Source organism: Siphateles boraxobius, unplaced genomic scaffold, assembly GCF_051911475.1.
Source record: "Siphateles boraxobius isolate OS27281-9 unplaced genomic scaffold, OSU_SipBor_1 16, whole genome shotgun sequence".
Classification (NCBI taxonomy): domain Eukaryota; kingdom Metazoa; phylum Chordata; class Actinopteri; order Cypriniformes; family Leuciscidae; genus Siphateles; species Siphateles boraxobius.
The window spans coordinates 8,045,635-8,065,606 of record NW_027508766.1 but is presented as its reverse complement, the minus strand read 5'-3'; the positions used below and the strand labels follow the sequence as shown (position 1 = coordinate 8,065,606).

The 19,972-nt window shown below is 38.1% G+C and overlaps 1 protein-coding gene across 30 annotated transcripts in view; it reads left to right on the top strand.

Annotated features, from left to right (window-relative positions):
* The window catches only part of ncor1 (nuclear receptor corepressor 1), a 123,962-nt gene that overhangs the window by 13,757 nt on the left and 90,233 nt on the right, over window positions 1-19,972 (top strand). For all 30 annotated transcript variants that reach the window (XM_077231435.1, XM_077231445.1, XM_077231434.1 and 27 more), the window contains 5 exons: window positions 2,422-2,630; window positions 16,263-16,354; window positions 17,345-17,546; window positions 17,732-17,911; window positions 19,500-19,613. In XM_077231435.1, the coding sequence (XP_077087550.1) occupies window positions 2,523-2,630; window positions 16,263-16,354; window positions 17,345-17,546; window positions 17,732-17,911; window positions 19,500-19,613 (696 nt within the window). In that variant the 5' untranslated portion in view covers window positions 2,422-2,522. The remainder of the gene's footprint in view (window positions 1-2,421; window positions 2,631-16,262; window positions 16,355-17,344; window positions 17,547-17,731; window positions 17,912-19,499; window positions 19,614-19,972) is intronic.

The window sequence follows — 19,972 nt, the reverse complement described above, 5'->3', positions numbered from 1 at the left end:
ATGTTTAACGCAATTAAAATTAAATATCGCGATACTGAACAGAATCGATTTTTTCCCCCACCACTAGTAAATAGGAAAGTAATAATAATTTTACATTTATATAGCGCTTTTTCTGGGACCTAAGTGTTAGTAGTGTTTGCCTTTTTGTTACTAATAATATAAAGGTAAATGCTATGATACTTTTTTTTGTATACAGTTTACTTTCTTTGTTTAACAGTTCTATCCAGTAAAACAAAACTTGTTTTAACCAAGACCATAACTGGACGGAGAATGTGAGCGCGGTGTGCTCAGGCACTGCCGTTCTCAGAGCCGTCAAAATAAAAGTCCATCTATTTTGAGGACATGGAAGATCACGATCTCGAAGATTCGCTTGAAAAGAAGATCATGGAAGTCTTCAAGATCGTTCACGATATAACATTGTCAAATCGCCCACCCCTACATGTCTTATTACAAATCTAGTGAAATGCTGTAATCGTCAACTATGCAAATGTGTAACTGGTACCCGCTACGTTCCCAAATGCACGCTTAACTCGGCACATGCACAGATGGAGTTCACTGCGTTTATTCACTGTGAACTCAGACGCGGAGCTGATCGCGTGAGTGCGCACGTCTCTTTGTGCAGTGCAGTCAGACAGTTTTTTGCAATCTGACAAGGACGCAAAGCCTTATCGAGCTATCAATTTTAATGTTTTTTTTTTTTTAACAGCAATGGTGGAAAACACGACTTTAAAAAAGACCTTTTATGTTATCATGAGAAATTTTATATATTTTTGGCCGCCAGAGTCTAGTTAATGAATGGGAAGCACTGAAATCTATGAGGTGGTCAATTTTGATATTGTGGGAGCTGCCACAAATAAATCAATGTATAGGAAACACTGAGGTTTATATTATTACAATATATTAGTTACTATTGAAATATATTAGTTACTATTGAATATTGTTGTGCTATAGCAACCCTCTACGCACACCTTGGCAATAGAATCGCCATTGGCTAGTACATTTTTTAGTTTACTCACCAACAGATATACTATATATATATATATATATATATATATATATATATATATATATATATATATATAATATCGTGATAGAATTTTGAGGCTATATCGCCCACCCCTAATATATATATATATATATATATATATATATATATATTAGGGGTGGGCGATATAGCCTCAAAATTCTATCACAATATTTCAAGAATATTTGCGATAATGATATTTATGACGATATAGACATTTTTTTGTTGTTGTTGAAAATTTTCTTATTATGTTTATCACGCCTAAATGTTTGCTCACTCATTGCGTTTTTACAATGTGGTAATTTTGTTGTTAAGAGTTTACACAACACAAGGAAGCTTGATTTCAATCTTTGAATTAAATGTTAAATGTGTGTAGGTCTAACACCAGTATTAAGAAATACTACAGAAACATAATAAAGTAATCAAATGTAAAATAACACAGTCTTTTAGTTCTGTTTCCTGATTAAATTAAATACATAGGCTAATAATTCTCATTCATTACAATTAAAGCTATCTTTTGTTGTTTTGACGACAACATTAATGACAGACGCATAGCCTATGGCTGGTGTCACTTTTACAGCTAGTGCACGGATCCATTGCAGTTTTCATTATACTGTCTGTCACACTGTCACATGCGTTTTATACATAACCGACTGGGTTTATGAGTATACTTCCCAAAACCGGAAGTTTGACACAATTTTGCGTTTTTCCCCGCATTAAAGCGATATAGTCCGCGAAAAATAACTTTAGTTTCGCGCGAGCTGTAGCCTACTCTATGCACGTAGTGCAACTCTCTCAGAGAGTGCGCGAGAAGTTTACTGGATAGTTTAAAACCGCTTGAATGTTTAAACTGATAAGAGTTAAGAAGACTTGAAAATTAGAAACTTTAGCTACGATGCACTGATGGCCCGATTGTGCAAGAGGCCTTTCAGTCATGTCCCGACTCCTAAACGCGCGCGAGAGAAGACGCGCGTCGGCAGCCCCGCTGAACACTCAAGCTGTTTGTGAAATTGCTAAATCGTCATCGGAGGCTGACAGGCTGCTCTCGCGCTCAGACAGGTGGTGTTGTTGTGCGTGCTAGGGAACGTAAATGCGCCATACGTCATCGCGTCGGTATATCATTGATATCGCGATATGACACTTTTTTATCATGTAAAAATGTATACCGGTATTATCGTGGACGGTATGATATGGCACACCCCTAATATATATATATAAATATCATTCCACCAAATCAGCTTAAATTTGTAAAATGGTACATCTTTTTAAATATCTAAACGTACACTCTTTACATCAGTCAGTCAAGCATTATATTATGATAATCAAGCACTATTTAATGATGGAACTTTAGTAATTAGAACTAAAACTTGGTAACCATGGTACCTTCTCTTCCTCAGGTGGTTTGACAAGCACGATGATGCCGTTGTTGAGGCCGTGATTGAGTAGCAGTGCTCCAGGCCCCTTCTGAGCCTCCGGCACCCCACCAGGCAGCCGCAGCATGTCCAGTTCGGGATTTCCCCCCAGCCAGGGGTCCTTCAGCAGCGAGCAGAGCCGTTACCCACCACACTCAGTGCAGTACACCTTCAGCTCCACACGCCACCCGACGGTCAGTACCACAGACCCCTTCGCTTACACCGCACCGCAGTTATATGAAAAAATTGTCCTGACTCTTCCAAGCCTGATAATGAGAATGAATGGCTGTTTGACTTTAGAAGTCCATTAAAGCGCATCTATTCATGATTAAAGTGCTCGAAACGGCTCTGGAGGGGTTAATAAAGGTCTTCTGAAGTGAAGCGATGCGTTCGTGTAAGAAAAATATCCATATTTTAAACTATATCAACTAAAATAACTAGCTTCTGGCAGACAGCCGTACGCATCGATTTACGCCAAAAGAGTAACTGTTGAATTTGACACACAATGTAATGATGAACGCGGTTGCCCAGCCCTGTTTGTTTGAACCGCGAGAGGCGTCAATTGCCGTCATTAGGTTGTGCGTTAAGTTCAAGAGTTACTATTTTGGCGTAAATTGATACGTACGGACGTCTGCCGGGAGCTAGTTATTTTAGCCGATAATATAATTTTCTTACACGAACGGATTGCTTCACTTCAGAAGACTTTTATTAACCCCTCCAGAGCCGTTTCGAGCACTTTAATCATGAATAGATGCGCTTTAATTGACTTCTAAAGTCAAACAGCCATTCATTCTCATTATTAGGCTTGGAAGAGTCAGGACATTTTTTTTATATAACTCTGATTGTATTCATCTGAAAGAAGAATATCATATACACTTAGGATGGCTTCAGGGTGAGTAAATCATGGGCTAATTTTCATATTTGTGTGAACTATCTAGGGCTGGGTACCGAGTTTGGTACTTTTTAGGGACCGACCGAATTGCCTCGATACTACAGAGTGTCGAAACATGTCTTGTTTTTCTGTACCAAGTTTCGGTACCTAAGTGGTTAATCTCGTCAACGTCAGTGAAACAATAAGCATGCAGCATGATTGGCTGTGGCATAAAAACACTAGTTTACGCAGCTGCCCAGAGACGTGGCTCGTCGTGTGTGTGTGTGTGTGTGTGTACCTACCTATGCCAGAAGCACGCAATGCAATATTTTCAACAACATAATAGCTGCCAAGACTGGCAACACGGTAAATCTGATAAGGCACTTAAAAGCGAACAGAATATACTTGAGAGTAGAAAGTTTATCCGTCTTCGACTACAAGAACTGGAGCGCGTCACAAATGAACCGAAACTCAGCGTATAGGATACTTGCCTCACAGACATGAGAAATAGTTCTATATATGTTCAAAATATGTCTACTTTTAAACGAAACAATTAGAAATAAATAGTTTGATTACCTAATCCATAGGCGCGTGCGCGCGGGTTCACTTACGTTACTGCAGGAATGACGAGTCAGCATCGCCATAATCATCTTTGCAGCCAACACACTCAGTAAACACCTGTTCATTAATAAATAATTAAAATATCTCCTTGCTATTCTTTCCCGACACATCCATAATCATTAGGCTACTTCTGCCAGTGCTTTGCGGCAAGCTTCATGTGTGCTGAGCGCGAGGCATATATGCCGCACTCCAGTAGCCTATATTTAATTCAATTCACATTTATTTGTATAGCATTTTTCACAATAAATATCGTTTCAAAGCAGCTTTACAGAAAATTCATGTGTCTATATTACAATTTAGAGTGATCTGTTATCAGAGGTGACTGTGTGTAATGCATTTCAATTAATTTTCATTCAGTTTCAATTTTAAACAATGCATTAAGTTAAGGCAGAAACAATAAGCTCATTGAAGTAAAGAATACATGTTGTTAAATGATTAGGAAACTTAGGAAATTAGGAAAAAATTAGGAAATTAGGAAAAAATTATTTTAGCATTGGTGCTTTTTTACAGATTCAAAATATTAATGTAAAAAAGTCAACAAACTGAAAAAATAAAAGTTTTTTTTTAGGTAATGTTATATTGTTAAAACTTTCATAAAATTGGTATCGAAAAAAGTATCGTTCAGGAACCGGTATCGAAGTCAAGGTATCGGTATTGGCATTGAAAATTTTGTTACGATACCCAGCCCTAGAACTATCCCTTTAACGAGAGAGGTGCTTTGTAAACTTTACAAACAGGAAACAGGTTTGATGGAGTTTATAACTAGTCAAGTTAAAGGTCTGAGAAAAAGATTTTGTGCGTCTTTGAGATGGCACCACAAGACATGATTCTCCCATGATTCTGAACCGACAAGAGACAACTAAACAAAATAACATGTAGTTTACTAGAGGTTCTGACAAAATGTTAATTGCTGCAGTCTATTTAAAATGTTTAAATAATTTGAATGAATTATTTTTAAATATGTTTGAATGAATGATTCAGTGACTCAAACATAAATAAGATCGCGTGGGTGTATGAATCGAGGTCGTGATCTTTTAGCGATTAATCGTGCAGCTCTAATACCTTATAAATACAGTAAGCTGGGTCTTGGATAAACTTAACTCTATCGCAAATCATATCGTTTACATCAACGATACATATCGTCGCATTTTTATATTCCAATATCTCGATATAACGGTGTAGCCTATCTTTACACCCCTAGTTTTGATTGCAAATCACTTTTAAGCTTAGTTTCTCTCTTCCCCAACAATCCCCCTGAGTCTCTGATGAAAGGAGGCCAGAAATGGCTGGGCCTCAACGTTACAAATCAATTTGGGTATAACTGTAGAACATTCCTCAGAGCTAAAGAAGCAGAAATAAACAGACCCCAGCTGTTCTATCTCCTTTTTGGTGCTTTTTCTCTTTTTTATTCCCATTACTCAATTATTTACACATTTCTTATTTGCAGACATGGACATGACCATTTTTGTTCTGGGGTTGTTAGCAGTTTAGAATTGGGATGTATGAGACTAGCTGACTAGTCGATTAAACGATGCTGCTGCTAGTCGACTTGGAAATACTAATCATTTACAAAACATTTTTTTTTATGTTTTGCTTTATATTTTTGAAATATAAAAAACTTTTATATATTTTTTAAATATAAAAAACTTTTATATTTTTTTTTATATCACAACTTTTTTTCCTCTGTCATGTCAAACTAGTATATAACACTTGAATTTACCGATTATGAGGGACAATACGGTATGAAATTTTATATCGGATTAAAGGAGAAACATTATGAACAAACTTTCTTGACACTTGAAACAGTTTCTACATCAACTTCCTAATGAAAAGAAGGCGCTTATATAATATATAGCTGACAGAATGGGTCGACTGAAATGTGATTTTCAGGCCCGATACCGATTATTACAGATCAAATAGACCGATAACCGATATTTTGAACTGATATATAGCCTATGCCTGGTGTAAAAATGTAAATTAATGTCAAAATTAAGAATAACAAAGGGTTTTGACAAACACTTTCTTTAAATGATTTTAAACATATCTTTGAATCTGAGAACTGTAATTAATAATAATAATAATAACTTAAAAAGTGCAGGGAGCACCCAGCAGCATTCTGTAAATATTTTGTAAGACTCTATTTTAATGCTTAAATTAAATTTTAGTAATCAAAAAACATTTCTAATTAATTTGAATCAAACTTATTCAATTTATTTACAGTTAAACAAAAATAAAATTTTTAGGGCCCTATGAAAAGACAAACTTTTATTTTGATGGGTTGCCGTGGAGAACTTTGAGTTTCTGTTTGTTTATGATATGACGATAGCTTTTCTCAGTTGAAGCATTAAAAAGCTCATGAGGTGACTAAGCGGCTCTGCTTAGTCACCTCAGCGAATGTTTATGCAATCATCTCCTCATATAATGATGCGGCTGAGGCTGAAAACAGCGAAAGCGTCACGCATGCTCCAGTGTGTGTGTGTGTGGTAAATGAAATCACGCATCTGCGCAATTCATATAGAGACACGCAGGATTCATGAACGCGGTTTGAAATTCGATTTGATTTGTACTGACCTGCTTTTTATTAATTCATCAACGTTGACAAATTCCGTGACATTCCGCTTTATACAGTAAATTCCGTTTATATGAGTGGATTCCGTCGGTGTTTTCTGCATCGCGGAAATCACAGGGCCCTATTATAGTGAGGTGTTTTGCAACTTCAGTGTAGTAATTTATTGCTTCTTCAGCAAAGTCTGCTGCTGCCTTAACTTTGAGAGACAACTGATGCGTGATCAGTGAAGCAGCTTCAGTCTGCAAGTGCTTTCGGTGTGAGAGTGCAAACCTTCCAGTGCCTTCAGCTTTCCGCGTTGATTGGCCGGACTCATGACTCCTAATAAATCAGATGTGTGGGGACGTTAGTCTAGTCCAGAGCCATTGAGCGAAAGAGTTGCGACACTCCCATAGACCGCCATAGGAACTTTGGAATGCGGAAGGAACGCGTGTCGTGGAGCAGCCAATAGAGAGCCTAAGTCCCTCCCCTCTGTTTCTGGCTCATGGGACCTTATTTCGGAAAAAAATTGTATGATAGTCAATGGCGAGAGACAACTTATCTTTTTATTCCGTCTGAACTGTGCCCTGAATTACACATATGATGTTTGTCAATTTAAAAGATAATTATGAAAGTCAAGAAAGTCACAGTTTGTCATAAAACAGAAGAGTAACATTTAGTTTTATGTGAAAATCACTCAATGAACTACATCTCTCGTCTCGCACTATGTACGTCACTAAGCTCGTGTGTGTGCAGTCTGGTACAAAACACACAGGCATGATGGCGTAACGTTATGATTATAACGTTAGACTATAGAAAAAATGACAGACGTTAGCTTCAGTAAAGTTAGCTTCATTCATTCAGAGAAAAGGTAAGACGTCTCATGCACGCCTTTTGTGTTTGTAGTCTTTGTAATTACGTATTTTTTACTTTTTAAAAAATTTACTGCGACTTTCTTGACTTTAAAATGTATCTTTTAAATTGACAAACATCATATGTGTAATTCAGGGCACAATTCAAACGGGATCCAAATATTTGTTGTCTCTCGCCATTGACTACCATACAATATTTTTCCGAAATAAGGTCCCATGGTGGTCCACCGGAAGGGGAGGGACTTAAGCTCTCTATAGTTCCAAACACTGATAGTTCCAGCATTGAACCCCGTTCATTTTCTGTGTTTCAGAAGTACGCTCGCTGGTAAATTAATTAAATTACTGTATTTTTTTACTTTTACACACATTAGCCGACCTCTCGTGAATCTAGTCAGTAGTTATATTTTATGTAGCAAGTTTTAGTTAATGTTTGGAAGATAATAGGTTAATTGCAGCTATAGCTTCAGGGCTCGAATTTCGGTGCGGGATTGCGGTATTGCGCATTATTTTAATCATTCCCACAGGTCTTGCGTTTATAATGCGGGAAATTCCTGCAAACATCCATTCAATCTAGCCTGTAGGTCTATGAGCAAATTTAACCCAACAGATTATAAGATCAAATCAGTCATTTTAAAACTTTCTGCGAGACGCAATTTCACAAACAGCGTGAGTGATTCTGCCAATGCCGCGTCTTCTCTGTCTCTTAAAATAGGTTACACAAGGCAAGTCAATCGAGCTGCAGGCGGTGATTCTAGACTCTCGCGTTTCAGGAGTCGGGACATTTGATGGAAATGTCACTTGCACAATCGGGCCATTGCATCGTCACTATTGTTTATAATGTGTGCGTCTTTTTAAGTCTTACCTATTTAAACATTCAAGCGATTTTAACCCGCATAACAAACAGCTCGTGAGTAACAAAACTGAGTAATTTTTCTTGAATTATTGCGCTTTAACGGTCAAAAGCACACAACATTGTCTAAATTCCGGTCTTGGGGAGTATCCTCTCAAACAATCGGTTATGTCTTAAAAAAATAATACAAAAAGAAAATGCATGTGACACTGTAATGAAAACAGTATGGGCCGTTCACGTTACGTCTTTTGCGCGCTCATCTTTTGTTGAAACGTCTTCGTCTTCATGGAGAACATGGCTCGTCATGATTACTTAGCAACAGGGAGCCCTTTTTAAAAGAGGAGAAAGTGGCGCGGACTGCGCTTTACACGCAACATGTGAACGTGGATCCGTGCACTAGTTTTTAAAGTGAGAGTAGCCTAAAATGTGTCTGTCCTTATTGTTTGTATATAAAACAACAAAAGATAGCATTAATTGTAAGGAATCAGAATTAATAGCCTATGTATTCAAATTATACAGGACTAAAAGACTATTCCGTGTTATTTTACATTTGATTACTTTTTTCCGTTTCTAGCATTTCTGAATACTAGTGTTAGGCCTAAACTTTTCTCTTTATTTCATGTATTTATTTGTGCTACTTTTTTCAATTTATTTCAAAGATTGAAATCAAGCTTCCTTTTGTTGTGTAAACTAAAAAAAATGACCCCATTGTAAAAACACAAATACAATGAGTGAGAAACATTTAGTTAAAGCATAAAAATGCTTAATATCGGCGCAGATAATCTGTCGACCCCTAGCTGACAGTACATGTCAGGCTTTTCTTGTGATTTTTGCTGCCCGTCATGTTAACGGACAGTTTTCATACACTTTTTCACAATTTGACTTTTATTTCCCTTTTTTTTGTTGAGGAAATCTGTTTATAAAAGGCTATTGGGTTTGAACCTCTTGGTCCTGCGATTGCTTTTGACTCAGTTGATTTCAATAAATATGTCTATAATGGCTAACGTTGCTTAAGTGAGCGCTCAAGTTTAATATACAATGATCATAATGCAAGGCAAGCACAATGGCGGGGTTAGACTAGTCGACTAGTCAGTTGCAAAGTTTCTGTTGCCATTATAAAACTATAATGAAATTAGTTGTTGCGCACATCCCTAGTTTAGAAGCATCTCTTGCAGTAAGTGTGAGTGGTTTCTAGAGGAAATCTGATGTCTTATCTATTTTAGTGAGGTGACCTCATACCAGAAGATCTTGCTGTAATCCTGCTGTACTGCAGCCAATTCAGACAACTGTGATTGCGTAGTCACCTTTTATCCATACAAAACTGTGTCTGAGCAGTATACATTTTATAACATTAAATGATTTAATTTTTTTCTGACAAGATCCCACTGAAAGCTGTCTGAAACTGAGAGATTTGAAAATACAAAAATGCTAAGAATCTATCTGATCAGTGTACGCTTGACATGAGCAAAGCCAGTCAAGGATTCCAGAAGACCAACTACCCTAGTCGTTCAGAGAGCCCATGACTGATCCGTTTTGTATGTAGATTTACACTGAATAACTGTGATGCATGAGTACAATAACACTTATTGGCACATTGATGGAAATAATTGTTTAACTTGATGTTGTTAAAGGAACGCAGACTTTTTGGGACTTTAGGAGTTAGATAAGTCCATACATACCCTTTTCATCTCCGTGCGTGCCGTTACTCTGTCTGACGCACCCACCGGGGGCGGGGTTAGTAGCTGCGCAGTACTTGATGGTATCCTTGTCCGCCTAAATGAATTATATATAAACATAAAAAAACTAGTAGCTATTTTTCAGTGTATTAAATAGTTTTTGACCTAATTATTTTGCACTGAAATGACACACTCAAGTCTGTTGGTTCTGACAGCGTTGCATCACGTGCACCTGCGCAATATAGCCTATGATTTACGAAAAATATTACGGTCAACTAGTGATATCAGCACAAGAACTGTCGAGGAATATGCAACATAATTTAGACAATTTTTTTTTTTTTTATCATATGTTATAATAACTGACAGACACTATCATCATTTCATGTCCTCGCACAGAGCGAGGCTGAACATAGGAGCTCAGCTTCGTGGCTGAGAAACAAATAGACTATTAACTTAAAGCTTTTACTCTTAAACACACAAGGCACGTCCACTTTAATAAAAAAACATATTTATTAAACAAACCAGATCAAGACGAGAGCAGAAACTAAATAAAGTGCATAACTGAAAAATAAAGCATAGGCTCAAAACAAATACAAATGGTGGGCACTGCGCAATTGCGGATTAGGCTCCAAAATAAAAAAAATAAAAAATTCAGTGCCCAAATCCAATAAACAATACTGAAATAAATTGTCAAATAATAAGTCAACCATAAAAGTACAACATGTTCTGCAAAGTGCATAGGCTAACAACAACAAGGTAGGCTCACTCAGAACAAATACAAAAATAAATCAAATGCCCAAATCCACAAGTATTTCAAATAAATGTGCAAAATTAAATTATAAAATGTTATTAAAACGAAATAACATAAAAACAATTAAATAAATGGCTACTTACAGTTAGTACAATCAGTGTGCACTAGGGCTGCACGTTTTCAAGTTTTTCATTAACGGTTAACCGAGGCCCTTAGCGGTTAATACTCGGTTAACCATAGTGTACGCGCCGCAACCCCGAGATACAGACACACGAGAAAGGGGTAGTTCATTTTTAACACCTTTAATAACTGCACAAACATCTTTAACTTTTAGGTGGCAAAATATTGTTTTAGGCTACCTAATTCTGTGAATTACACTGCACAAACCAAAAGTACTACTGCCGAATGAAGAAGGGTCAGTTCTCCCCAGAACATAAAATATTCATTTTATTTTATTTTTCGTGTTCGCATTTATATGGAACAAACAATTGGACGTGGCAGTTCTGGAAGCGGCACTAAAACTTTCACAGAGACCTCAAACAGAATGCACAAAGCCTTTCTTTAAAGTGAATTTCGTTTTGTATTAATTGTATCTTAATTTTAATCAATGTTTCATCAACCAATTACTTGGAAATAAGTAAATATAGCAGACATTAGATAATACGGAGCCGCCGGCGCGTGAACTGGAGCTCATCTCATTAACGAATTCCGAAACTCAGCGTAGGCTATAAGGTAGCCTAGTTGTCTCACAGACCTGATAAATAAATCTATATTGAAATGTCTACTTTTAAACACAACAATTCAAAACGAAAGAAAACAGACTGCTCTCTGCTTAAGTAATCCGTATGAAAAGTGCATTTCTCTCTGGCGCGTTCACTGTGAAGATCGCGAATCAGCATTGTCAACTTCATCTTTCCAGCTGAGTGAGCCTGGAAACAATTAAAATGTCTCCTTGATATATTTGACATATTCATAATCATTACTTTTGCCTGTTCTTTTTGACAGCTTTTAGGTTATTGGCAGCGCAACCCAGGCTACATTACATGAACGCGTCAGCACCGAAAACATGGAGATGGAGATTTTTTTTAAATAATCGCACAACCTATTTGATATTCCAATTAAATGGGCTACTCAGTTAGGCTACTCATCCCAACCAACTATTAAATTTTTTTTTACTTGTAAGCGGTCTTTTTACATGTTAGTTTTTTTCTGTGAGCGGGAATTGAAAACCAGGAGTGGACTGTTAGCGAAGTGATTACAGAATGCTTAGTGTGGAGAGAGGAACGTGCTTTCGCTCCACTCCAGGCTTTGATCACATCCCCCTCAGCAAGGTGAATACACCTCGTCTTTCCTTAATTTAAGACCTATTCAAACTAAAATTAAGACATTACACTATTTGAGAAATGAAAGCCTATTTACGGCCTTAAAATTATGAAAAGTGAACTTCTTCTGGACAATTCAAATGTCTGGGAGCGCTCTGGCCGTGCAAAAAAGTATTACAACTAAATTCAATGTACGCCATTGACGCCACTTAACCGAGCAAAATGTTTCACTCGGTTACGCAATTTTTAACGGTTAATCGGTTAACCATGGACACCCCTAGTGTGCACATTCCACAAACTATCCACACTTTTTTGTGTTGTGCGCGAGAAACACCAGTATATCCACGTTCTTTGGAAGGAGACAGCTTCTTGCTTTATTGACAATAAATCCTGCGTTCAGAAGGCAGAAGTTGCGGGGATACAGAGCAGTCGCTTTGCAACTCGGGCCAGGCTCGGGTATCTGTCTTGGTTTTTTTTCCACCCCCCCTATGGTCCGGAGTCAATTTTGGTTATGTCCTGAAGATAGTTTTTCATTTTTTCTGTGCATCTCCCACCTGATTCTGTAGAAACCAGATCTTCCTCATCTCCGCACAACAGCATAGCAATATCCTTCTCTTTGTCGGTTTTCTTTTTTTTTGACACATGTTGCTCCTCACCTCCAGGTTCACCTGTGCCTGTGGCAGAGCTGAGTGCACTGCCAGCTGTGCAACTACTGTATAGCCTAGGCCTCGTCTCGTTTGGCATCATCCAGAAAAGACAGCTGCTTAAAACAAGGGAGGGTCTACTACTGCAGCTGTAATGTAATGTTAGTCATCATCATTCGGTTTTTAAACTCCCACCTACTGTCAATTTCTTCGACCAGCTTGTTGTTAATTTTTTTTGGTAATGGGGCTGTCATCATCCGTGACGGCCAGGTGACGTTTCTTCAAGTTTGCCAGCATGGGTACATTTGCAGACAGGGACCTGTCCTCTTCAGACAGCAGCTTGGTCAGGGTTGTCATCGGTTTCAGCACATTTTTACCTCTACCGTATTCCAGTGTGCTGTGGTAAGGTCCAGTGTACTGCTGTCGCTCTTCTTCGTAAAGTTCGGGTCAGACAGCAATGCGGTAATGGGCCAGCGTTGCTCCAGCAGTCGCTCCAACATTGAAAATGTTGAGTGTTGACACATCCTGAATTAGTTCATGCTGAGGGACATTTTGCTGCTCCTGCTTCTGTTTTAGCCCAGTTTTTGCTTTGTGCCCCTTTTTGAAATGTCCCACACAGATGATGTGATTCAGCCACAACACGACAAATTGGCTCTTGTTTGAGTGCAGCGTTAATACAGAGCTGCGAAGTGTGCCCGGCGCACCTGACGCCCTGCATCTCTGGCCATTCATGTGCAGTTATAAAAAAATTATTAGTAATTGGCATATTTCAAAGTTTTATGCCAATTCTGATATGTTCGTTCATATTGCCTACTCAAAACAGACAGGGCAACCTAATGCAGACAAGTTAGCTTACCGTTCTTAGGTGATAGGCCATGTTTGATGTCGAGCTGTGATATGCAAACTGTTGCTTGCATTCGACTTTTTTCCCATTTTCAATTTTCTGAAAATGCTGCCACACTCCCCGATGTCTTTGGCATGGTAGATTGTATTTATGACAGTAAATTAAATACTAAATTCAGCAAAGCACTATGGATGATGCAGACCAATGCCTTGTTCTTTCTTCAATCTGTCTCCAGTGGGTTGGGTTAATCCAAAAAAGTGAAAACAAGGGGGGTGTTCTGAAGACAGACTGTTACCTGTGAAACGGGTGCTCTGAAAACACCCCCATTAGCAATTAGTGATGAAATGAATGTAATGAAATTAAAGCGGCAAAAAGTCGACCAATCAGAATTTTAGTCGAGCCAGAAGACAGAGACCAATAAATCGACTAGTCGACTGGGAGATTACAGCCCTAGTTATTTGTCAACACTGTGACTATACAAATCACAACATATAAAATAGGAAAATGTTGGCGTTATTTTGTCACTTATTGGGAGCAGTATGCTAGCTGGAGCCATTTACTTCCAGTCTTTGTGCTAAGCTAGGCTAGCGGTGGGTGCGTCAGACAGAGTTACTGCACGCACAGAGATGAAAAGGGTATGTATGGACTTATCTAACTCGGTGATACGGTGAATAAGCTAAAGTCACAAAAAGGCGGCGTGTTCCTTTTAAAGTATGTCTTTTGCGCTGATTTTGCACACTTCTTTTTATCTGAACTTTAGTCAGAGAGTAAACCAGCTACAAGACATGGCTCACACATGGCAGCTTCGGTTGCTGAGCTGCTCTCAGTCCTGCTCTGCTGGTGTCTGTGGTTTTCTAATGGTATGATGAATGGGGTTGGGTATTGTTTGAATTTGAGCAATTCTGCATTTCTTATCCAATCCACGGTGCTTGAAAAATTTTAACTGGTTCTAAAATGGACACCAGCCCTAATGCTGAATTGAGAGTGATTATGATCATCTCATCTGTAGCAGTGAATGTGTTAAAACAGCTTTAAAGGTGGTCTGGGAAACAGCTTTAAAGGTGGTCTGGGAAATGCTAACTTTAGCCTGCTAGCACTGAAAATATTTAAATCATCCACCCCCCTGCCCTGCAAATTGCCCATGCACTGTTCAGAAAACTTTACAGTATCGTGAGTAACAGTACCACAATAAAGAATGTAAACAACTGTTTGCCTGCCATTCTCTCTCTGTCTGCACACACAGTGTAGGGCTGAGCAAATATGGGCAGAACTCTTTACTGCCCTAGTACTTCAGAAATCCTTATACATTTGAATTAAACGTGGCACAATGGCCTTCATCATCACATTATGCCAATGCCTATTTGGTTCAAGGGATTTCATCAATATGCTGATTGAGGAGTGTTTGGACACTCCAGGCACATGAGGGTTCTTTCAGGAGAGACAGTCATTTGCACCTCAATGACACGTCTGTACCATTTGCTTCACAGGACATATGCTTTCAACTACATATGTAACTGTCAAGTTTGGTCTCATCTAACAGATGAATAAACTGAAATAAATGATGGGGAACTTATTAGAAATATTAAAGTATCCTATGTACAATCTAGGTAATATTGGTTAAACATGCATTGAGGAGAATGTTAATGTTCTTCTCCCCCTCTTGATCACCACCCATTTGCCTCATCTTTTGGTTTCCTGTCAGTCGGTTTTGGTGTTCACTCATTTTTAACAATGCTTTGCTCAGGGTATAAGAACGAAAGGTAACTGTTGATCTTGAAGAAAGGCTTTAACCCTGCCATTCCCGCACACCGGTGCAGAACCTCATACTATGAGAAAGGGTTTTACGGCCTCTTCTGCACAACAGTGCATTATTTGTTACAACTAAGTTTTCTATACAGTATGTTGTTCCATTCTACTGTCTGTATATTTAAACATGTAACTTAATAAATAACTTTGCCTGCTTTGAGAATCTTTCCTTTTATCACAGATTATGTTGAAAGCTAAAGTGATTATAACTTTATCTAAACCTTCAGATTAAATCCTATGTTTTCCTATCAGTTCTACGAAAGACCTTTACCTTTTAAAGAATAAGAGGTCAAAGAATAACAACAACGTCAATGAAGTCATATTTGAGTCAAGATAAATATTTGAATTATACACGTCATCCTTCAACTGCCCTTTCTTCCGATTATTGGTTCAAAATAGCAGCGTAATCTTCCAGCAGCCTTACACTCTGTCTGCACTGCGTACGTGAAACGTGCTGATGACGTGCGACGTTTGCATGAACTGACTGCACAGTGGCATGCAAACACAGGTTGACTGACAGGGAACACATGGTATAATTTCATTCGGACCAAATAAAATAATTAAATGAACGTTTGTTTGGTTCTACGCCTTCCACAGACGATATGTTTTATTAAATACGTTTAGACTGCTTAACGATGTAGTGATTGCTATCAGGATATGAGGAGAATTTCAACAACAAAAAATTCTGTAGAGAATCATCTATTGCACCAGCACCTTTAAGTGCGTGTTTTATAATGGCGTGTTTTACTAGAACATAAAACACTGTAGATTAGGTGGAGATGAGTGTGTTCTGATGGGTTCCCTTTATCCCTTTAGTTCTCTTACACACTTTGTCTTTCTGCCCACATGTCTTAAGGCTTATCTGAGACCTCATCCATGAGTTTTTGTTTTGCTCAGTTTTTCCCATCTGATGTGTGTGTGTGTGTGTGTGTGTGTGTGTGTGTGTGTGTGTGTGTGTGTGTGTGTGTGTGTGTGTGTGTGTGTGTGTGTGTGTGTGTGTGTGTGTGTGTCTGTGTTTGTTTAGGAGTTCACGGTTCCCGACTACCGTTCCCACCTGCAGGACCAGCAGCGCCGCAGACCTTCATTACTGTCTGAATTCCACCCTGGGACTGAGAGGTGATACAACCCCCACCACACATGATTTCCTTCTGAATATTTTGCTTGGAAACAACTTTGAAATGTTTTATTTTATGCAGGGCTGACAGCATTATCACATTTCAGCTGTTGATTTATTGTCATAACATGATTGGCATTTGACTATCTAGACTAGAGTCTTGGGTGGGTCTAAAAGCTTCTGTTCTGACATGATTTCAGTCATTCCTGTCTGACAAAGTTTTTAGTAAAGATGGATAATTTACCCTGTCTGTCTTCAAGTCTCTGTTAAAAACCTACCTGTTTTCTTTAGCATATTTATCTGTTTTCTTAGGCTGGTTTTACTATTGTATATTTGGGTCTGATATTGTTTTGCCACTCCTGTTTTTCTATATTTGAGCATGATACTGCTTTGCCACTTCTGTTTTACTATTTTATATTTGAGTCTGATATGGTTTTGCTACTCCTGTTTTAAGGTTGCTCTTAGCTTTGCTGCTTTTTGTGAGTTTTATGTGTTGTTATGCACGCATTGTTTTCTTATTATTTTTCTGGTTGTTCTGTAAAGCACTTTGGTCAGCCTAGTGGCTGTTGTAAATGTTTATGAATAAAGTGAACTTGAACTTGATCTATTTAGTTTAATATTTATGTCACTCATTTATTCTCATTGACAAATGTATAATTTCCTTTCCTAACTTTTAATAAATATTGCACAGGGTAGAATGACATTAATGTAATATTTTCCATTTTGTATAAAATTGAGCATTAGTAATAAGAATATACAATAGCAGTCTATTACTGTCCTAATCTTCTTCTGTTAAACTTCTGTTAGTTTTGTTTGCTTGATATGCTCTTAATTCCAATCTCAAATAATTGTTTTTTTACATCAAATAATTGTGATAAAGCCAATATTATGGAAATTGAACAGTTGTTTGTTGTTTTCATTAATAATGTTTGGTGCTGAGGTTTTAGAAGCATAATAGTTGTAAGTGGAAGCATCTATTTTGTCTCCTGCAGGCCGCCGGAGCGCAGACATGGTTATGAGCATCAGTTTCATACCCTCTCTGCTCAGCAGGATCAGGAAAATCTTGAGGCCAAGCGTCCCCGCATCGAGAACTTATCTGAAACGCACTTAACAAGAGCTCAGCCCACTGGCATCTTACTGGCCCCTTCACATGCCATACAGGACACCATCAGGACCACTGGAGAGGTCAAGAAGGTGATTAATATACATGCATACAAGAAGAATCCCAGTGTGAGAGATTTAAACATTTCCCTATTCCATAAAACACACAGGTTTCAGTTTTTATTTCATTTATAGCTGCACTAGAAGTGCCAAATTGGCTGTTATGATTGTTTAAAGGCTTGCACTTATTCTTTTTTCCCTCTTGTTTTCTGTGACAGGAAACCCAGTTTAGTGTAAAGGTGGAGACCTCATCCCCAGGTGGAGTTCCACAGGTGGGTGAGGATGCGGACACGTCGCCCTCCAAACTCTCTAAAGAGGAGTTGATTCAGAGCATGGACCGTGTTGACCGTGAGATTGCCAAGGTCGAGCAGCAGATTTTCAAACTGAAGAAGAAACAGGTGTGTAGCCTCAATAAAAACAGATGAGAGACTTAAATGCTGCTACAGCTCAAGAACTATTTGCTCAACTCTAAGCTATTGTTAATTTTGTAAATAAAGAGCTTATGACCATTTTTGCCACTAGTTGTGTGATGACAAGAAGTGTTTGTTTAAATCACAATCAAAACTGCTGACTTTTTCCCTGTACCTCCCAGGGTTCAGCTTCATGTTACTTAAGAATTACACTGGTGCTCTCTGCTAGCAACAGATTGGATTTTTTGTTGAATCTTTATCCATAAGCCTTGTGGCTTGTGGGAAATGTTGCTCTTCTGAGAGAAGCTTGTCACAACTCTCTTGTCTGTGCCTACTATTTTTGCTTTTTGATGACGATGCCAAATTCTTAGGGATTGCATCATGATAATCACAGAAGCAGCAAGTGTACATATGCATTCCTCACTCAATTTTCTAAAATGTCTGATTGTAGAGATACTAGCATGCTGGTTGAAGGTACTTTCCCTTCTTTTCTGGCACAATGAAGAAAACAATAACACCGAGAAAAACAATAACAGAGAAAAAACATAAATCCATTATCTTGCTTTGTATACTCATGTCCTCAAGACTGGAAGTCAAAGTCTGAATCTGACAAAAAAAAGTTGTCTTTATTTTTCCTCCTGGTTTTTCTTGCCTATCCACCGCTTGATCTTCAATTTGTTTTGTTTGTTCTCTCATGTTTAGGAGATAAAATAAGTCCCACTTCAGCAGCAAATTTAAGCATAATTTATTATGCAAAAAAAAGTTTCAGAAGATACGTCACAGGGGAAATGTATTGAGGATGTGTATGAATGCAATATTACACCTCTGCACATCTTTGAGAAAGTTTTGTCTATTGTTGTCATGAATCCCTCTGATTAGTGGTGCTTGCTGAGGCAAGTATCACTATTATTATGATTATTATTATTATTATTATTGCGCATACTTGGGTTTTTAACTTTGCAGTGCAACTCGTCCCACACCATTTGTTCTACAGACATAAATGATGCTTCAATTTGTGTGCTAAAACAGAGAGGTTTGATCGCACTTTAGATTAGGGTCCAATTCTCACTATTAATTAACTATTATTAACTAACTACTACGACTTCTGCCTCAATAAACTCCTAATTACTGCTAATTAATAGTTAGTAAGATAGTTGTTAAGTTTAGGTATTGGCAGGATTAAGGGATGTTGAATATGGTCATGCAGAATAAGGCGTTAATATGGGCTTTATAAGTACTAAGAAACAGCCAATATCCTAGTAATATGCATGCTAATAAGCAACTAGTTGATAGTGATAATTGGACTCAATTCTGGAAAAGTACTTTTCTAAGCAATAACTGGCATTAAAGATGTCGAGCCAGGGAACAGAGACCTTTAGACTTTGGAGTGAGTTATATGTATGTATGGTATGTAGGTACACATACATTTTTATACACACACACACACACACACACACACACACACACACACACACACACACACACACACACACACACACACACACACACACACACACACACACACTTGTTTTAGGCTTCAGTTTTAAGGTATATTGTCATGTTTGTTGTCTCTTAGCAACAACTGGAGGATGAGGCAGCAAAACCAATAGAGCCAGAAAAGCCAGTGACGCCGCCCCCTGTGGAGCACAAACATCGCAGCATCGTCCAGATCATTTATGATGAGAACCGGGTATGAACACATTTATACATGATGGCTTTCTCCCGCTCTCTAGCTCACACACAAAGAAACCTAGCAGATTGTGCTCTTTACAGATCATGTGTCTAAGTGTTGTTAGAGTGTATTTAAATAGTGAACACATACTTTCACACAAGTCTTTTTTTCTATTTTTTACATTTTGTTTTCAGTGTAATGTAAAGTGTATAATCTGAGCCACCATATGGCTCTAAATAAAACACAAAGTATGAACAGTGAAGGTCTAGCATAATCTTCATAAAACTTAAATTTGGTCGATTTTCGGAAAGGTTTTTGTGTTTCTGTCTGTTTATTGACGTCTGATCTGCCAAGACCTGTGGCCGGTTGCTTAAAGC